At 33.5% G+C, this 21,047-nt stretch overlaps 1 protein-coding gene across 1 annotated transcript; it reads right to left on the minus strand.

The window, feature by feature from the left end:
• Positions 1 to 1,122: 1,122 nt before the first annotated feature.
• On the minus strand, positions 1,123 to 16,358 carry LOC148607350 (uncharacterized). The gene is made up of 5 exons (XM_088543521.1): positions 16,243 to 16,358; positions 15,828 to 15,944; positions 14,137 to 14,216; positions 3,196 to 3,297; positions 1,123 to 1,256 (listed from the first exon to the last, which is right to left on the minus strand). The coding sequence occupies exons 1-5, from the start codon at positions 16,296 to 16,298 to the stop codon at positions 1,123 to 1,125; spliced, it is 489 nt and encodes a 162-aa protein (XP_088399647.1). The 5' UTR covers positions 16,299 to 16,358.
• Between the last annotated feature and the right edge of the window lie 4,689 nt (positions 16,359 to 21,047).

The following is a 21,047-nucleotide window of genomic DNA, read 5'->3' on the forward strand; positions in this document are numbered from 1 at the left end:
TAATCAAATTGCTTTGGTGGTAAAGGCGGATTATTTCTATAAAAAATACTATTAGACCAAGAAAAAATCAAAATAAAAGACAAATGCCATTTAAAGTTTTTCATTGTAATGGCTTTATTTCTGCACCAATCTATCAACTATAATTAGTTTTTCTTATAATGTTGATAGCTCTCAGAATGTACAACAGAAACAAATATTAAGATAAAATAACTCGCTTTATTTATTATTTTTAATGAAAGTAGATTATATAATCAGTTTTCGACACAACTGAACTGATTATTGAAAACATACACACCGGTACGATCAAACATTTTACGTCATTATTGTACGGAAAGCTTTTTAAAGTCTTATATCTAATGAAAAAAAAACGTATTTATCTCAAAGTAGATAATTTATGATTGATTGATTGATTGTTGGGGTTAACGCCCGAGCAGCAATATTTCAGCTATATTCAGGCGATGAACATGAAATTGATGATAAAATGAACATAAAATGATGATGAAACGAAAAATGGGGTGGGATACATGGATAATGGGGTCGAAAAATTTTGATTGCCACTGGAAATAGGGAGAAGTGGATAGGGTCGGGCAATTAAGCCTGATGTGGCGGAGCTCCATGGTTCTTTAACGTGCGAGGAACGTGGTATCTTTCCCAACACGGTGGGCAAAGCGTCCTAGTCCCCGGCCTGGGTTCTGAGCACTATTTAGTCGCCTTTTACGACAAGCTTAGCGCTGCTGCGGGTCTATTGTTTTCACACCGGACCTGCACGGGGCTAGAAAAAATAAGTACCTCAAAGTTAACCAAATACAGTGCTTAAATAGTTATCTTAGCAAATGCAGCTCATGTCCTGTCTATGAAAAAAGTTTTTTTTATTTAAGAAGTTATCGTGATATCTATGATTTATGTGTCATTTTTACTGAATCTCACTTAATTATATTTACAAAACCACAACTAAAACAAAAAGATACGAACGACCAGAAAACACAATGAAATATTAATTATATTGATTATTTATCATCATTGGCATTTTTGTTATCTTTAGAGATTACTTGAGTTACTTGTTTTAAAGTCAATTCTTGTAAATATTGACGTGTTAGAACTATTTTGTCAGCTACTGAATTATTATGCTATTGTTTCATTTGCATTTATTGTGTTACCTTGACAATAAGGACCGGCATAACCAATTCGGCAGTTACAAGTCTCTGGAGCTATACAAAGTCCACCATTAAGGCATGTCGTTGTTTCATTACATATGGCTGTAATAATGAATCTTGCATTCAAAATTATAGAAATGAAATGACAATAGATCTTAGGGTTGAAACCGACACAAATAACATCTTTGGTCTAAAAGCTGCTATTTGTGTTTACCGCCTTCTCGAAACATTTCTGAAGAAACACAGAAATAGTTCTTGACATGCACGTACATAGACTTTATGGCATTATATCTCGTATTGGCTAGTAAAACAAATCTTGCAGTTTTGTTCATAGAGTATCACAAAGTAGCATGCATTCATCAACATTAACACGGATATTGAATAATTAGATTCGAAAATTCAATGTCTAATAAGATCATACGTTGCCTTACTACATCAACATAAAATATGGTAAAAATTCGCAATAAATTGTCAATTTGTTTTTAAAATTTATGTATTAAATGGTATAAAACAGACACATTGTCAAAGCTGAATAAAATTAGTTTGATATCTGGTGTTATACAAAATAAAACAAAAGGAACAACGCTAAATGAAAATAAATAAGATATATATTTTCACATGGACATATGTATAATATAATATATATAATGAATGTTGATTAAGTATGAAATTTCAAAATAATACAAATATGAGTAAAAGCATGATAAAAAACTGAAACACTACACGTTTTCTCTTATTCAATATGGTTATTGAAATATTGAATTACATATGGTCTTTTAACATTTGTGAGGTAGATAACATGTTTCTCCCAAGAAAGGTGTTTGTTTTTGTATTTTGCTTACATGGTTAAAATGTATATAGTTCATATATATCAACTGTGTTCATTTTGATTTTTTTCTAGAAAAAAAATGAAACTTGTAAATTGATTGTGAGGTATAAATTATGATCATATATTTGTTTCTTAATTCTTTATTTCCATCGTTTAGAACAAAGCAAACACAAGGATGAATAGAACACGAGTAAAATCAATGTGTTAGCAAATAAAACAAGTTAAGTGTCATGCCATAATATATGAAAAACTGATACACGAAAGAAATTGATTCACTATTGTAATGCGTATTTTATTCATTTTTTACATTTTTTATTAATAAAAATATGAAATATTCAGAAATTGTCACTTATCTATTCCTATATTTTACTACATTTTAGTACGAATGCAGTAAGAGCAAAAGAGCTAACTTGTCAGGTTCATATTTATTTTATATTCTTTGCAAAACGTTTTTTGTTGTAGAAGGAAAGTTTCTTTTTGAAAAAAGGCACACTCATAATTGTAGATATTTCTTAGTTTGCGTAGTTTGACCTGTGAAACGTCATGCTCTTCCCCTCAGAGTACTAATTTTCTGCTTTTTCATATACCTAGGTTATAGTGGAGTACAATTGTTTCCTTATACGTGTATTTTGGTTATGTAATGTTTTGTTGTTGTGTATGTCTGTTTTCACTATTAGTATTAAGTCTTAGATTATATTCTTTCGATATCCCTTTGAATCTTGGTTCCCTAGATTACCTTTTGCAGATTTTTTTGCACATGTTCCAAAGGTAAACAATTCATAGATATTTACAAAAAAAAGCATAAAAAATAAATTAGTATAAAAGTTTAATTCATTGAATATTACATTATGGGTTGCCATAACTTACTACTAATTTTACTCTTACGAATTTTTGTGAAAAAAAGTCCACTGCTGACTTCATGGAAATCGTGTAATATATAGCTTGTAACTATAAACTTTCGGACTATCAACATTGAGGTGTGTGTCTGTTTTCCATGTCTGATCTTTGTCCCTAGATTACATTCCTTTGATTACCGCTATAATATTGGTTCTCTTGATTACTCTTTTAAATATACGGAGATAAGGAAGTCTTATTACTATTTGTATAGAAGCGAATATGTGTAAATATATGTTCATAAGACTCGATTGCCCACAGTGGTAATGATAATCAGGGCAGATAATCCCAAACTAGTCCCCAGTTGTAAACAGTTACCTTTTTCACACCGCTGACCTGTATATCCTGGTGCACATTTACACTGATTTGGTAATTCACATGTTCCACCATTTTGACACGTCAGTGATCCATAGCAAATTGCTGTATAAGTATGTATTCATAATACGCTTAAGGTTATGCACTTGTGTATAAAGATATGTTTTGCCATATTGAATTTGTTATAGTTGAGAACTTAATTTTTGGTCAAGTTAGTTTTATACTCTGTATTTCATCGAATAGCATTTATAATTTTTTTTCTTGTATTGGTTTGTCAAAATGTGTTTTAAAACAAAAGCATTCTTCAACATTTGTTTCACGAAATTCATTTACGAAATATCGGTTGAGGATCATTAAACAAAAACTAACCAGAATTTGAAAAAGTATTTCATATTCCGCTATATATTCGAACTTACTATCAATTTGTACAATGTATATACATTTATACGACAAAATGCAGTTTTTTTGTCGCAGTGTTGTAATTTGAATCAATCCTTAAAGTATATGGGAGTACTGCTAATAAAATAAGATTTCAACGTAACTCGTTTCACGAATCCGAATTGATTAAAGAAAATAAAACGGATCTGTTTAGTTACACAACAAACAAAAGCATTTTCCATGCTCCTAGTTTTTAGTGGAGTCCGAGTTGCTCATTTACTTTTGTTATTTTGTATGTATGATTTTAGTTACTTTATGTTCTTTGTTGTGTATGTCTGTTTTCCATGTCTGGTCTTTGTCCCTGGAATACATTCTTTTGATTACCGCTATAACCTTGGTTCCCTTGATTACTCTTGTCATATTTGTTGTTGTGTTTGGTTACTTGTAATGATCACAATTAGCATAACAAGTAGAAATATCAAAAGTATATACGATGAAAAATAAGTTTTATAAAACTTATTTGTACTTAAAAACAGAGATCCTTTAAACGAAAAAATTGTAAGAGTAAAATTAGTCGTAAGTTATGACGTCATAGTACAAGAAAGTATTGTGACGTCATAACTTACGACTAATTTTACTCTTACGAATTTGTGTAAAAGGACCACTGATGATTTCATGAAAATCGTGTAACATATAGCTTGTAACTATAAACTTTTGGACTATCAACATTGACGTGTGATTACCCTTGTATTCAAGTCTTGGGAAAGGGAAACCAAAATATGGCGATCGATAACTTTCCCAAATACAGATTATAAGATTATTTCGAAGGTAAAAACCAATATCCCTAAACACTATGCTTTTGGACCCAGACGACTGAATATTGTTCTAACAAAAATGAAAGGCGGAGCGTCATTGCTTAACTATGACCTTCATAGAGTAAACATGTTGTTATTCGAACTTGCAGATGTAGATTCAAAGTAGAAACTCAATACCACTATTTTTGTCGAATGTTGTTTACAGTCTCTTAAGGTAGAACTTAATGAATGATCTTGTGTGGTTACCGGGAAGTTTGCCAATTAATCTAGAACTATTTTTATATGGACATGAGGATATATCCAACGAACAAAACGTATTATTACTGAAGTATATTTTTAAATATATATAAAAAAACTCAAAGAGATTCCTTGTTGCTTAAGTTTCTATTACTTCCGTTAAACAGGCACACCATGACACACAAGCACACGTCTCATTTTGTTTATCTTTTCTCTTCCATATTTAATCTTTTAACGCTCTTTCTCTATTTCTTCCTTTGTTTTATATGAGTAATTTAAAAATAAATTGTATGCGCATACTCATAAGATTATTGTATATTTCTTTAACGGGAAACTACTTCATAAGTCAGATGTACTTGTGTCTAATCCCTTTTTTACGTTATTCGACAAATAAAATATGTTTAAACTAAACAGGATTAAATATACAGCCTATAATAGCCCTAGTGGTTTAACATGGGTGAGGTGTAGTTTGAAAAGATTGAAAAATATTAAAAACTGCATTCCAGTATGGAAGTCGAGAGACCTTACCTTTAATGGTATGGTCTTCATTATTAAATTTTTAAACTTTCACTTACGTGTAAAGGCTATGAAATAGAAATGGTGAAGTATACCAATCAAATATGATAAGGATATTCGATACAGATTTTTTTCTATGTATGTGATCAAGATAAAAAAAACTTCCAAATTTTTAAGCAGAAGTTGTAAAATTTTTTGGTTGAGTTTCAAAATACAAAGACAAAATTACTAGATGCAAACCTTTTTGGAAGCGTGAACTTTAAATTTAAGCGAAAGGCTCATCTTGGATCTCAATTCCTGTATTTTTTTGTAGATTCGATCACAATTTATAATAACTTATCAGAAAAAAAATGATATTTCAGTATAGTAAGATCAACTCGGCATTTACTCACGACCATTTAAAATCGTTAGAACGAAATGATTAACAAGTTACTACGGATAATACAAACCATTATTGACAGCGTTAATTATTTTACCAGAAACGTAATTATCATACCACCTTCAAATTTTGAACTGTCCCATATCATGATCAGAGACTTTTTTTTATCGTGGACTTACAACCGTATTGTGAAGCTTAATGAGATATCACCTTTGATTTAAAATTCCAATGCAAAAGTATCTTAAGCGCCTTTTGCAAAAATAGAAGCAAAACAATTACAATGGAAAGTATTGCATAATATTCTTTAAGTGGCTGTCTTTGTTAGAATCATGCTAAATCTGAAAAATGCAATACACCAAAAAAAAAAAATATATATATATATATATATATATATATATATATATATTTATTTATTTTTTGTAATTAAGTTATTTTATGGGTCTTTACTATAAAATATGTAATTATTCATTCAAATCAACATTGAAAATCAATTAGATTCTACTGTATTTGAGTGTCATTTATTTGACTTATCTCCCTTAATTTTGAAATCTTCATACTTTGTAAGAAATAATTCCAAATCATCTTCCAAATATACAGAGTAAGATGTTTACAAAAGACTGAAATCTTTAATCGACAAAATATTTGTCCAGTGTGGTGGACGTGTTTTTCAACAAACGGCATTCCAATGGGAACAATTGTGCTCCTTTACTTGCTGATATATTCCTTCACTCTTATGAGGCTGACTTTATAGCTGAACTGATCAGAAAGAAAGAATATCGTTTGGCTAGATCCTTCAATCTCAGTTTCCGCTATATAGATGACGTATTATCTTTAAACAATCCTAATTTCGGGGATTTGATACATCACATGTACCCAAAAGAACTTGAGATAAATGATACTACAGACACTGTGAAGTCAGCCTCATATCTTGACCTACACTTAGAAATCGATGGTAAAGGAAAACTATTGACCAAACTTCACGACAAACGTGATGAATTTTCATTCAGATTGTCAACTTTCCTTTCATCTGTGGCAACATCCCTTCGGCTCCTGCGTATGGAGTGTTCATATCACAACTCATACGGTACAGAGCTTGCCGAAACTACGCAGACTTTTCGTATCGCGCTAGAACTCTAAGAAATAGGCTTCTGGAACAGGGTTATGTTGCTACAAGATTGAAGTCATCACTACAGAAGTTTTATGGTCGTCATCATGAACTCGTGGATCGTTATGGTGTATCCATCAGCACCATGAAAACTGATTTATTCAACGGGTCATAGTTTTCCTTTCCCCGTTTGTCTACCCCATACTTGATTTTTTATGAGCAACTCGGCGGGTGTTTCTAGAAAAGCAGAGGACACTTACCCTACCAGTGCACACCGGCCATGTTCCCTTGATTACTCCTTCAGTACATTTTTTAACTCTTAAGAACACAGGCTATATGAAAAACTGAATGTTAATTTCTGTTTACTATGGTAATTCAAACAAAATATCCAAAAATAAAAGTATGTAGGCTTTTTACCTAATAATCACAATTTGCATGATTCTTAGCTGGAGCACTACTTAACAGTTTTGCAAAAGATTAATAAGTTTAATGGGTGCTACCATTTTTTGTCAGGAAAAAGAAACATGTGGCTCATATATTCATCAAATGCAAGATTGTCAACTCGGATGGGAGGAAATATTTGGTATGCTAAATAGATTTTGTAATAGTTTCGGAATAGAATCGGTTAGACAAAATCAGAAAGATTAATGTTTCTTGGGATGGGAGCTATAAAAACATTATTATTAATAGTTGATACAATAATCTACAATATTGAAGATTAGAAATATGTGTAGGTATCATCAAAAGATTGTCAGTAAGGCGCAAACATTGCTTTATAAGAGACAAGATTTATTGTTACAAATACTGTTACCAGTGAAACTATAGCTTTAAAATTATGTCATATGTGTTTAATCAGTATGCTAAACTAGGACTCTGCAATTCTTTTTTACATAAACATATTATTAGTACTAAAATTCTATATACTTTTATATAATGCACGGTGTCTTTTTCCTCTAAATTCAATGAGTACACGAACTATCACAGAAAACTCACCAATATTTATTTATAAATCTATATTTTGTACATATTGTCAGGTATTGTATAATCAGGTCTTAATCCGTGGTGATGAGTCGTCACCACTTGTATAATTGAAGTATAACAATCATATCAAATTGATGTATAAAAATCAGATTTAGATTTTCACAATTTGTGTTTTGCTGTACTATTGTAAAATGAGGTCTTTCCGTGGTATCTTATTTTACATGTGCCCTCATAATCCCTGTTAATGAGGACTGTGATTTTAATGGGAACCCTAGAATGGCAGTCCTTGTGGTACTACTTTTGTTTGTGTTCTGTAGCTCCCAGTTATATTTTCTTTTACATTTTAACATCTTCAGCAGTTTTCATTTTTGTACCAGAACACCTCTGATTTTACCATTGATGTTGCACACTCTTTAACGTCGTTACTCTCCACTATTCTAATTCTCCCGTCAGTAAGCACACAGAGTTGATTGTTGCAAACAAGTTTATCTTCATTTGGATCTGTGTCAACTCACAATCTTTTTACCAACTCAATTACCATGCAGACTTCATGTTATTTTATGGATCTTCAAAATAAATGATCGAACATGCCTGACTTGGTTCTACTTTCTGCATTGTGGCAGAACAGTAAAAAGATTTTAAAGACACAGTAAAAAAATTGTAGTTCCTACAAAATATCATCATGAAATCAGAAGATTCCGGAAATAAGTCCCTGGGACAGTACGGGAAAGAAAAAACAAAACAACTGATGTTCAACACTATTATGAATCACAGAAAGCTGACCATATGAAGAAAACAGAGAAAACATGGGAGAAATTCGAAGCACTTTTAGAAGAATGTGGAGAATCTGATAAACAATTAAAACACTTCGAGACTTGAGAAAAAATCTTTAAATGTCAAGACAAGTATGTGAAACAAAGTGCTGACTTTACCGGTCTCTGACCCGACAAAATACCACTGACGGTAATGAAACACTATCAGCCTTCAAGTCATATCGGAGAAAAGTGTCGAAATTATGAACGATATGATTGTACATATCAAATCATTGAAACTTGAAGCAGTCAAGACTTTGTCAAAAACTGGAACCTTTGTGAATTCGAGAAGAACTACAGAGACTACAGGACAATCCACTTCTAGTTCGGTATTAGCCAAAAAATGCATACTAGCGGAAATTCAAAGAACAAAATCAAAACCAAAGCTTAAGTCGAAAGTGAACGCCAAAGGAGAGAAATTGAGGCTGATTTAGCGTTAACAAAATAACAGAGAAAATCTGCCGTTGCGGAAGCAGAAGTACAATTTCTAGAGAATGTTGATGAGGACCGTGAAAAAGTTTATCACTGTCATCAAAAGAACTCATACACAATGTAAAATCAAAGCTCACAGAAAATCATGTCAATTAACAATTCAAACATGTTCAACAGTTATCAGAAAACAATAACAAGAAAGATGAGTTAAATGTACTATCTTACCATATATATATATATATATGTATATATGAAAAAGTGTTTCCAAAGAATGCTCCGACGTTGAATCTCAATGGGATTCCACGCTAAAACTAGATTATGGACCGAAACAAGAAGATTTCAGAACTTTAATGATTCTCCAAAAACATCGTGCAAAGCAAAGTTTCAAACTTAACACAGCAGAACTAGAAGTACCGAATTGGAATAGATGGACCTTTAAGTGAAATGGTTCGGTCCCGAATTGTCTAGATTTTTGCAGAATATTCGTGCAGTGAGTGTTGTGAATCCGAGGTCTAGGTCTAGGTAGAATATGGGGAGTATTGATGAACGATATGGGAGACCGGAAATGGTCGAATCTTCTATCAAGTCAAAACTTCTGAAATTTCTGAAAATTGGAAATCGAGATCACGACCGCCTTTATGAACTGCTTGATGTTCTAACTCAGATTGAGTCTTCAAAACAGAATCCAGATTATTCCGTTCTTCTTTCGTCTGGCATCAATCCCATTGTAGAAAAGCTTCTCTACAGCCTACAAGAAAATAGATCTCGCGTGCATCAGCCTACAAATCGACATATTAGGTACCATTTCCTCCTTTCTCATTTTTTGTGAAAATCATTCAGGATATGAGTGCTATTAAAAACAATCCTGTATTCATGCACCGCAATATCGAGACCCCAATTCCTAGAAGAAACAACAATCGAGATCCTCGTAAAGTTTCACATGGATCAACGACAGTCTTCAATAGAAAAACAGACATCAGTACCCAAAAGATAGAGAAAGACACATTTCATTGCTGTCCTATTCACAGAGCGAACCACGCCTTAAGTACGTTCACAGGGAAGTCGATATATGAAAAGAAACATTTTCTTAAGGAGAACATGATATGCTATAAGTGTTGTAGTTCTAATCAACATATAGCCAGAAACTGCAATGGAATCATAAAGTGTGAAAAGTGGGGCTCTAGCAATCATATCACCGTCATTCATTTTGAAAAGCCAAACCCCCACATCGCTCATGGCGGGGAGAAACATACTCAGAGACAAAATGATGAAGAAAATGTTGTTTCATCAAAGTGCACATATTTGTGTGGATTGGGTGGTCGATCTTGTGGAAAGATAACCCAAGTGCGTGTGTTTCCGAATGTTTTCCGGAAAAAGCGATGACAGTATATGCGATCTCAGTTGATCAAAGCAACATGACTTTGGCTTAGGCCGAACTCTTCGATAGGTTAGGAATGTCAGCAAGATCAATAAATTACATATTATCCTCCTGTTCAGGACATTCCACGATGACCGGTAGATGCAGGAAGGATTTAGTCATAGAATTTTCAACAGGAAATGCTCATTTGATATCTCCTTATGTTATAGAGTGCAATGGAATACCAAATGAAAGGTCTGAAATACCAACTCCCGATGTGACAAGGCAATGGCTACACTTAAGTCCATTTCAGATCAGATACCCGAGTTAGACAATAAAATTGAGATACAGTTACTTATAGGTAGAGATGTGCCAAAGACACACCACATGCAGAAGCAGATAACTGGAACAAAGGGTACACCGTATGCCCAAAAATTATTTTTCGGATGGGTGATTGTAGGTGAAGTCTGCTTAGGCAATGTTCATAAGCAAAACAACATAAACGTGAACAAGACTTAGTTTTGAAAGACGGCAGCGGAGCGGTATTTGAACCATGTAAAAACAAACTATTTGTGAAAGAACATTATGATTCAGATAGGATGTGTCAAAACAGATCGGACGATTACCAAATATTTCGGAAAAAGAGAAAAAGAGCTCAGATGTTGGATGTGTCAATGCAGAAAAACTCTACAAAACAGGCTCACTTTGTCGAATTCAGTAAGAAAATATTTAATAACGGTGCTGCAGAAATCGCAGCCGCGATTGTGAATAAAAAATGCTGGTATCTCACTCTATTTGGGGTGTATCATCCCAACAAACCGGCTCAGATTAGAGAAGCATCCGTCTCTTCAGCGTCTTTTGAAGGTGTCTGACTCAACAGCGTAGTGATGTCCGGACCTAATCTAACCATTAATTTACTTGGTATCTTGTTGTGCTTCCATATTGATCAGTATGCAGTAACAGATGATATAGAACAAATGTTCTACCAGTTCGATGTGAGGGAGGAAAACTGTGATTTTCTTAGATTCTTTTGGTACCGAAACAATAACCCTGATGAACCTCTTATTGAGTACCGCATATGCGTCCATGTTTTTGGCAGCAGTCCGTCACCGGCAGTTGCAACATACGGACTACGAAAAACTGTTGAAAATAGCAACCAATCAGATGTCAGATTTCGTCAATAGGGACTTTTACGTAGTCGACGGGTTAACCTTTATGGCAGATAGTGGAAATGTGATAAACCTCCTAACTTGAAACCAGAAAGTACTTTAGACAGACGGCAACATACGCTTACACAAGATAGCATCGAATAGTGTCGGCTTGATGAATGCATTTCCAGCAGAAGATGTAGGCAAGGACTTAAAACATATTAACTTCACTGGAGATAAAATCCCTGTTCAGCAAGGTATCTGAAAATTTAGACATTCCATTGGAATCGATCAAATACTATTCTGATAGTAAAGTTGTACTTGGATACGTAAATAACAAGGCTAGACGATTTTATACTTACTTGTACAACAGAGTAGAATGCATTCTCAAGGTCTCTACTCCAGCCCAATGGAACTTCGTTCATACTCACTTGAATCCCGCAGATTGTGGAACTAGATACTTAACGACAATTGATATGGAAAACTTACCTTGGATGCGTGGACTATCATTCTTGAGGAAAGACAGTGAACATTTGTCAGAACACTATATTCGTTCTTACCCATAAGTTGACCCTGATGTAGACAAAGAGGTCATCGTGTCGAAAACATCAGTCGTTTCTTCAAATGTGATAGCAGCACATTTCAAGAAACATTATCTTGGAAGAAATTTAAGTTTGTAAAGACTATATCAATGTTACAGCATATTGCCAAAACATTCCGATCAAAAGCGAGTCATGTAAAGGTTGGCATCGTTGTGAAACGCCAAAAACCAGATTCCTACAAAGAAGCTGAAATGGTGATCAACAAGCATGCTCAAAGGGAACCATTTTCTCAAGAAATAGAATGCTTGGGCACAGGCTAGAATTTATCGAAACAATCTTCTATCATCGCTCTCGCACCATTCTTAGATTCTTCTGGTAAACCCAGAGTGGGTGGACGGACGTCTGAACAAAATTAAAGGATAACTTCCTAAAGGAGAATCAACCCAATTATAATACCCACGTGTTGTCATGTTGCGAAACTACTCTTAGACTATTATAACGATTCAGTAAAACACCAAGACAGACATTTAACTGAAGGAGCACCGAGGAAAGCAGGATACTGGTGCGAAACGTGCGATATCGTCATTTATACAGTAGTGTTTTATTTGCAGGAAACTTCGAGGAAAGTTTCAAGGGCAGAAAATGGCCGATTTGCCTTCCGATAGACTAATACCAGGTCCACCATTCACATATGTAGGATTAGATACATTTGGACCATGGCAAGTCTTGACACGAAAGACACGTGTAGAATCCGCGAACGCTAAAGACGGGTAATATCGTTCATATGTATGACAACAAGAGCCGTACATATCGAACTGATTGAATCCATGAGTAGTTTCTCCTTCATCAACGCACTTTGTCGATTCCAGTCTGTGCGAAAACCAGTCAAAGTTTACCGTTATGATCGTGGTTCTAATTTCATACGAGCAACTGACAACTTAGACATCGAAGCAATTCACATTGAGAGCAAGGACATAACAAACTATCTGTATGAGTCTGGCTCCGTGTGGAACTTTAATCCTCCGCACTCTTCCACATGGGAGGAATGTGGGGGAGAATGATTGGGGTTACGCGAAAGATACTAGACTCTGTGATCATGACATCTTTCAACAAAACCTTGACTCACGAAATTCTCTCAACTTTCATGGAAGAAGTGGTAGCGATTATTAACTCAAGGCCCATTGCTAAGATTTCATCCGATCCGGATACGCCGTTGAAACGTAGCCCATCGATGCTTTTAACAGGAAAACAGACTATTTACCCGTCGTAGATACATCGTATGGTATGAAGGAAATGTACCGTGCACAGAGAAAGCATGTGAAAGTATGTTTTGATATATTCTAAAAACACTGGCGGTCCGATTATCTTCAATCTCTACAACAACGTCGCAAGTGGCATTCACAGTAAGATGATCTGAAAAAGGCGACGTTGTTCTCCTGCGGGACAAATCAATGAATCGTATAGAATGGCCATTGTAGTTGATGCAATCAAGAGTGAAGATAGTAAAGTCCGCAAGGCATTTATCCGTGTGTGCATAGAGGGAAAGTCAGTTACATACACACGAACCATCAGTGAAATGATTTTGCTACTTTTAATTATACAATTTTAACTAAAACTGCGTTCAAATACTTGTTAATTGCCATGTAATATAGATATTGCTAGGTTTTGACATTTTTATGAAACTCAAATTTGACAAATGATATTTATATTTTGGTTAAGCGGTATCAAAGGATAGATACCAGACGGGAGTGTTCTGTAAGTCCCAGTTATACTATTTTTTACATATTGACATATTCAGCAGTTTTCAATTTTGTACCAGAACACCTCTGGTTTTATCATTGATGTTGCATGCTCTTTAATGTCGTTACTCTCCACTATTCTAATTCTCCCGTCAGTAAGCACACAGAGTTGATTGTTGCAAACAAGTTTATCTTCATTTGGATCTGTGTCAACTCACAATATTTTTACCAAATCAATTACCATGCAGACTTCATGTTATTTTATGGATCTTCAAAATAAATGATCGAACATGCCTGACTTGGTTCTACTTTCTGCATTATGGCAGAAAAGTTTGCAATATTTATTATCAATTGCTATGATATATTTTGACTTAACGTACAAAAGATGATACATACAGATTGTTTAAGCCTAAATAACCCTTTCATTAATGTTTCTATTCTTTTTCAATTTAAATAATATATTTAAAATATTTATGTTAATGAAAAGCTCTTATATGACTAACCGTTTGAGCACAAGGTACCATTATAGCCAGGACAACACTTCTGTTGAATGCAGTCTCCAATGTTTGTAACCTTTACCGCCCTGAAATCATGCATAAAGTACATGTACCAATCCGGAAAGTCGTAAAACATTATACGACTTCGGGACCGGTTTATTGCTGAAATACACTAAACACACCAAGAAAACACTTAAGACAAATATAATAGAAAATGATATAATGTGGTGAACAGATATAATTTCTGACCGATGGAATATGAAATACATGTAAAATGCCAAAATATCAAGCAAGCATGAACATTTTCATTGCGTTTCGGCCAACTCTCAAATTGGAAAAACTTCTCTTTCTATTACATGTAAAAAAATTTTCTGAGGTGCATTGAATTTAAAACTTGTTTATCACTATGTAAATTATGTTGTAATTGTCAATTGTTTATATAGAACATGACACAGGTTTTACATCAATCAAAACAAAATTACTAAAATTATTTAAGTAAAATTAATTATGAAGATCAGTGCAAAATATAAGATATATCTGCCTGATGGGTACATGTAAAACACTGGAAACATGAATTTGCACGTGCTAGGTAAACCTTTCAATAGTACAGGAAGTTGATATTGGACATAAACAAAATTACTGACAAATTATGCCTTACAGTATATCTTTTACATCAAAAAGCCACAAACAAAATCCGAAATAAATCAATTGGGGACTGATGTGATTGTGACGGAATTCGTACGGACGGTCAATGTGATTCCATTCAAGCATCCACTTTTTGATATGGGGTATAAAATGTCATTTTATATACAATATCACTGTTATAACAACTAATGTCTTCCTGCTTCTTACACTGACAGCAACTTAAATAACTTGTGTCATTTTGTTTCGTTTGGTGTAAAACCTTAGTAAAAGTAATCGCTTTAAAGAGTGTCGTGTTTCTAACCGTTGAAAATATAACATGATTTACATCTAGACTTTCATTTAGATATCGATGGTAAAGAAACACTCTATCAAACTATATAACAAACGCAAAGACGTTTCATTCCGTATTCAACTTTCATCTGTGGCAACATCCTTTCAGCAGCTGCGTATGGAGTTATTATATCACGACTCAGACGTTATGCCAGAGCTTGCCGAAACTACGCCAACTTATGTACGGCGCTAGATTGCTTACAATTAGGCTTCTAGAACAGGATAATGTTGTTACAAAATTGATGCCATCACTTCAAAAATGTTATGGTCGTCATCATAAACTCGTGGACCGTTTCGGTGTGTCCATCTGGACCATGAGAACCGATTTGTTCTACGTATCATAGTTTTCCAGTCCTCTTTTGTGTACCCTGGACTTGCTTTTTTTATGAGCAACTCAGCCGGTGTTTCTAGAACAGCAGAGGACACTACCATCATGAAAGAATTATACATAATCTTGACAAAGATTAACGTGATAATATATATATTTTGTAACAATGCTTTGAACTTATTACTTTGGTTATTTTATGTTGTGTGTATCTGTTTTCCCTGTCTGGTCTTTGTCCCTGGCTAACACTCTGCTAGAATCTTGGTTCCCTTGATTACTATTACATAGTAATGAATATGCTCTCTGTAATTCTGTGGTAAGTGTAATCGGAATGCCTTTGTTTTGTAGTTGGATTTTCCAGAACAATGTCACCCAAAATATATTTAAAAGCGTATACCTATTTCTGGTGCATCGATGCCAGTTCCATGTTCCACAGCTCGTTGTATAATATACCTTGTGGTATGTTGTCTTCAAACAGGTTACAGTGTGATTGCAGAAAGTTCCCTCTGCTTTTCTAAAAATGAAATCTAGATCTATGTGGGCACTTTGTAGAATGCTTCTAATTTTTGGCAATTTCATAAAATACCCAAATGCCAAAGGCATATTTGTAAATTTTTAAAACACCCTTTCTTATTTTCCAACTGCCTATAAATTTGCATAAACATCAATTATATTGTCTGGATAAAGTCAATGATGAATAATTGAAAATAAAAAAAAAACGGCATGCGTTTAATTTTCGTTTTTAATTGCAGGTATTAACGGCGATTTTGAGAGGAAAAAAATATGGTAATGCATATATATTGTTTACTTACCCTACGCATCCTAGAATTACAAACCAGATACATGCAGGAATGAGTATATTTTCCATTATCTGTTCAGGGGGGTTGGTGAAGCTACCCTGAACGAAAACCAACCCGTTATATGTTACTTGTCTCGATTTGCTAGTTTAATATTATTCAAGTACTTGTCACATACTTAAAAATCGAGATTAGTGTGTTTTTTGTTTAATTTATCTTTTAAACATTTCTGTTGTCAAGAAATTTTTCTGTGTTAAAACAGGGGTAAAGGTATCCATAGAAATAATGCAGTGAGATATAGTGTCAGAAATAATAATCAGTCATATTGCAATTTATTTACCTAATGCTTTAAGAACTACTGTAAGATTTTTTTAACCCAAATTGAATTGGCACGTACTTGCTACATTTGCTTTTTGTGTACGTAATATATAAAATGAACGAAGTCATTACTAAAAATGAAGCATAAAAAATCAGCATATAAAGAAATACATTATCTGTGACAATTTGATGATATTTGAATATCCTTTCTTGTGTTAGCATTTAATGCTAATCCTCTCCTTACATTTCTATATATCTTAGTAAAATGTGTTGTCACATTGGTTCAATTTATCTAATGTGCATTGATGAACTCGAATTAATAAACCGGTTTTTTTTCTAATGTACATTCGAATTTGCATTGGAATACATATTAACTAATAAAAAATGACAATGCGCATTTCTTCTTAAAATGTTTTAATTGTAAAAGGTGATCCCATTGTCGCCTTTAAGTTCTAATGTTTTGTTCTCAACGGGACGTCATTTTTTATTTCCAACACCAACATCGTTTGGATCGTCTATATGTTAATTCTATAAGCATTTAAAGCAAATCCAGCAGTATTGTGAGCATTCGGTAAATAATTATAGTCCATGGGCTGAGAGGGTCCACCGAGCACCCCCCACTCATCAACTTCATGGGGATTTTCAGATAACTTTATATCTCCCATTACCGAATCAATTTGTGGTAAAAGAATATTGTCGGATACTTTTTCAGTATAAGCATATATTTGTACTCCACTGGGTAAAAAAACCAAGATTTTTGTGACTCAATTGTTTGACCGTCTAAGTCTTCATGGGATAGCATGTGTGAACAAACCTAACATATTTTGGTACTATCTTGTAGCTAAATGTATCAGCTCTACAATGGTACCAATAAAGTTGCGGTAACGCCTAGGGTTTTGGTGTAAAATTGAAATAATGTACCCCAATCCCGCCGAAAAATCGCTTAAATTGGCATACTGTTCAATGTCAAAACCCCAAGAGTATTTATACTACAGTAAAAATGGCTTATTTGGTTGTTATTTCTGTTTAGTATTATCACAATTTATAATATCGGGGTCTTTTGATGAATTTAACCAATCTTCGTAGTCAGGGTTTATTGAACAATACAAAAAATGGGATTTTCGAATGTTCCGTAAAAGTCAGATAAATTCTACTCTACAAGTTATTGCGCAACTGAAACGTCCCAAATTTGGTATCATTCGATCATTTTCTACATAAATAAACCACATATAAAATTGTGAAAATATTACCCTTACCCCTAGGAAACTGGTCACAGTATTCAACAGAATTCTCATTCACATCAGAATGCACGAAAGCTTGTTCGAAGTAGGTTAGTTGAAATACAATACCCATTATATGTGAGATCGAAGAACATATGAAATTCCGAACATTCCCCATTTTATGAAAAACTCATTATTGTTAGCTTCAAACTGAAATATACTCGCCTGAATGAGAACATAAGTCTTTTTTGCATCGATTATATGCTTAAAATTAACATTTTGGTCTAAGTTGAGGTATTCTTCTCATGGGTAGGGGTGACAATTTTTCACCTAATTGGTATTGAAAAAGTTCAAATATTCATTACTTAGGCTCATTAGAAAGCTAAGACACTATATAATTGTGTTTCAATATACAAAAGCTTATTTGAAGTACAGCATTTGAAAAAAAAATGAAAATTGTACGTGAAATTGAAGAAAAAATTAAATTCCGAAAATTCCCCTTTTTATGAAAAACTCATAATAGTCACATTGAAACTGAAAAAATGACGCCTCAAATGAAAAACAAATGTTAGACAGAATGCTAATTTAAACAAAATAATCCAACATGTCTATTGTACATCTTTATTTGCCAAAAAGTAACATTTAAATTCATATTGAGGCATTTTTTTTTCATGGGGTGGCATTTTCCCACCTTATATGATTTGAAAAAGTTCAAATATTTATTGCTTACACATAATATAAATTTGCTGTATCACAAAAAAGCTTGTTTAAACTACGGAATTCTAAAAAAAGACAATATCGAGAGATATAGAAGAAAATTCTGAAATTCCGAAATTTCCCGTTTTTCCGATTTTATAGTAATTGTCACCCTAAAAGGAAAAACGAAGCGTCTGGATTGATCAGATATGTTTTATATACCTTTATCTTACTAATGAATACTTAAAATATGAGTTCTACACTCTTGTTATGATGTGAATGAGAATTCTGTTTGATACTGTGACCAGTTTTCTAGGGGTAGGGGTAATATTTTTACCATTTTTTTTTGTAAAATCTTTCTTAAAAATTAGTTTGGTGTGGTTTATTTATGTAGAAAAAATAGAATTATCTATCGACTGATACCAAATTTGGGACGTTTCTGCCGAGTAATAACTTGTAGAGTAGAATTTCTCTGACTTTTACGGAAAATTCGAAAATCCCATTTTTTTGCATTTCTTAATAAATTCTCTGACTACGAAAATCGGCAAAAGTTATGAAAAGAACCCCAAAAGTATGAATTGTGATACTACTAAACAGAAAATACCAAATAAACCAAATTTTACTTACGTAGAAATACTCTTGGTGTTTTGACATTGAAAAATATGTCAATTTAAGCAATTTTTCGGCGGGGTAGGGGTACATTTTATTCATTTTACCCCAAAAGCCTGTGTTACTGAAAGTTTATTGGTACCATTGTAACACTGATACAATGGGCTACATGATGATACATACATATGTAAGTTTACTTCGTTTTGAAGAAAGAATAGTTTCGTAGAATCAAAATACTCAAAAAATTGATTTTTTGCCTCAAGGAGGTATAAAAAGTAGCCGAAAAATACAAAAATGCTTCAGTGAATTTTTTAGCGACAAAAATATTCTGAATTGGGAGGTATAAGGGTACCTGAAAATCATATTTTGGTTGATGAGTTGGGGGGGGGGGGGGTGGGGGTGCACGGGTGGTCATCTCAACCCACGTACTATTAACAATATTACAATTTCAACTGTCGAACCATTTTTTACAACTATGTTTTACTGCTTTTAAGTTATTTTTAAGTTATGGAGGAACAGAAAAAAAATAACATCCTAACAAATGGCTTACAAGTAAAAATGATTTTAGTCAAAACGGGTGTACACTGGTACACTGCAAAAGTGTGCAAAATTAACAGCGGAACGAACGAATAAATACAGATTTAAACATAAAAAATGTAATCAGTTCATAAAGGAAACAAAAATGACATCTTTCTGATGCCAAAAGGACGTCTTTGATGGCAAAATATTTTAAGAACAAGAACAACCAACGTTAATGTAGGTAACAAGCAATATGGTCTTTTCGAAACTGCAAGTAGCACAAAAAATATACACAGCTTATTTTTCGGGAATGCTACTCTTTTCATCTAAAGTCCCACTCATGTGATTACAATTTATAAAAGTGTAAAAGTAAACATACTTAGCGTCCTTTTATTTCAATTTGTACTGTGGTATTAGGGGTTTAGGTAGGCTTATTTGGCAATATATCATTGAATGGACCCCAAGTTATGCAATATTACTATAATAGTATCTTTCATTGGGTTCCTTTTCTTATGACTACTACTGTTGCGATATCTTTCACTGCAATATGTATTACAACAACCCCGAATATGAATAACATTGACTGTAAACTACACTAAACCTACTATGCAACCCCCTCCCGCAAACAAATAGCCTCATTAACCCAACACCGAGTACCTCGACCGATAGGGTGAAAACGTTTATTTTTATTCGTTATATTTTCTTGAAAAGAAGTGAAATTCAACATTTTGTGGCTTATACAGCTCATACTCTAAGGCTACAGCTAAAATATTGTCAACAAGCTGTCCCATGTACATGTATAATCAGTAAGTGTATCCTGTCATATTCGGAAAATACTTCTAGGATTTGATTCCAGTGGTATATCAGGCCGGAAATCCTGGGATTGCAACCCCATTTCCTTGGTAACTTTTACTATTTTTTCTTAGCAAACTATGTTCACAAATGAGAAAAACACTTCCTTTAAAACATTCCTTCGGGATCCGGATACTTCGATTTATTTTTTTTTTCGACGCAGTCGGTATAGTTTCGCTTTTTACCCTTTGACCTTAAAGACGCTCTTCCATGGAAACGCAAGTCACCTGATCAAAATTCTGTTTCCAGATTGCCAGATTGGCCAAATACTGATAACTTAGTGGGATTCGAAAAAGGAAATTGAAATTGCGTGCCATGCGTTATTTTCTGATGAAAATTATTTATAAAAAAGCAAATTTTACTGCGTCGGCTATCTTTTTTTTAAGATAATACGTGTTCAAACTAGGTTTGTTTCTTTTACTTTTATCTTATAAATATTAATCGTGTTAATATGTTTTCGTTCATCAATATCTGATATATCGGTACATTTCATTTTACCGGTATAAGTGGATGGCGTTAAATTATAAAGTATTAATAAAATTGAGTCACTTAATTTGTAACAGTTATATATCGAATTATATTTGTATTTAAGCGTTTACCTCAGTT

The sequence above is a fragment of the Perna viridis genome, chromosome 9, assembly GCF_037379345.1.
Source record: "Perna viridis isolate PV_CMFRI_1.1 ecotype Kerala chromosome 9, ASM3737934v1, whole genome shotgun sequence".
NCBI lineage: Eukaryota > Metazoa > Mollusca > Bivalvia > Mytilida > Mytilidae > Perna > Perna viridis.

What these genes read in the sequence shown, in the direction of transcription:
- LOC148607350 (XM_088543521.1), bottom strand. Translation starts at nt 16,298, where the DNA reads ATGGAAAATATACTCATTCCTGCATGTATCTGGTTTGTAATTCTAGGA. An exon ending in GTAATTCTAGGATGCGTAGG is followed by an intron (nt 15,945 to 16,242) that starts GTAAGTAAACAA and finishes TTTCATTTTTAG; the next exon opens with AAAAGCAGAGGGAACTTTCT. An exon ending in TGGTACCTTGTGCTCAAACG is followed by an intron (nt 3,298 to 14,136) that starts GTTAGTCATATA and finishes ATACTTATACAG; the next exon opens with CAATTTGCTATGGATCACTG.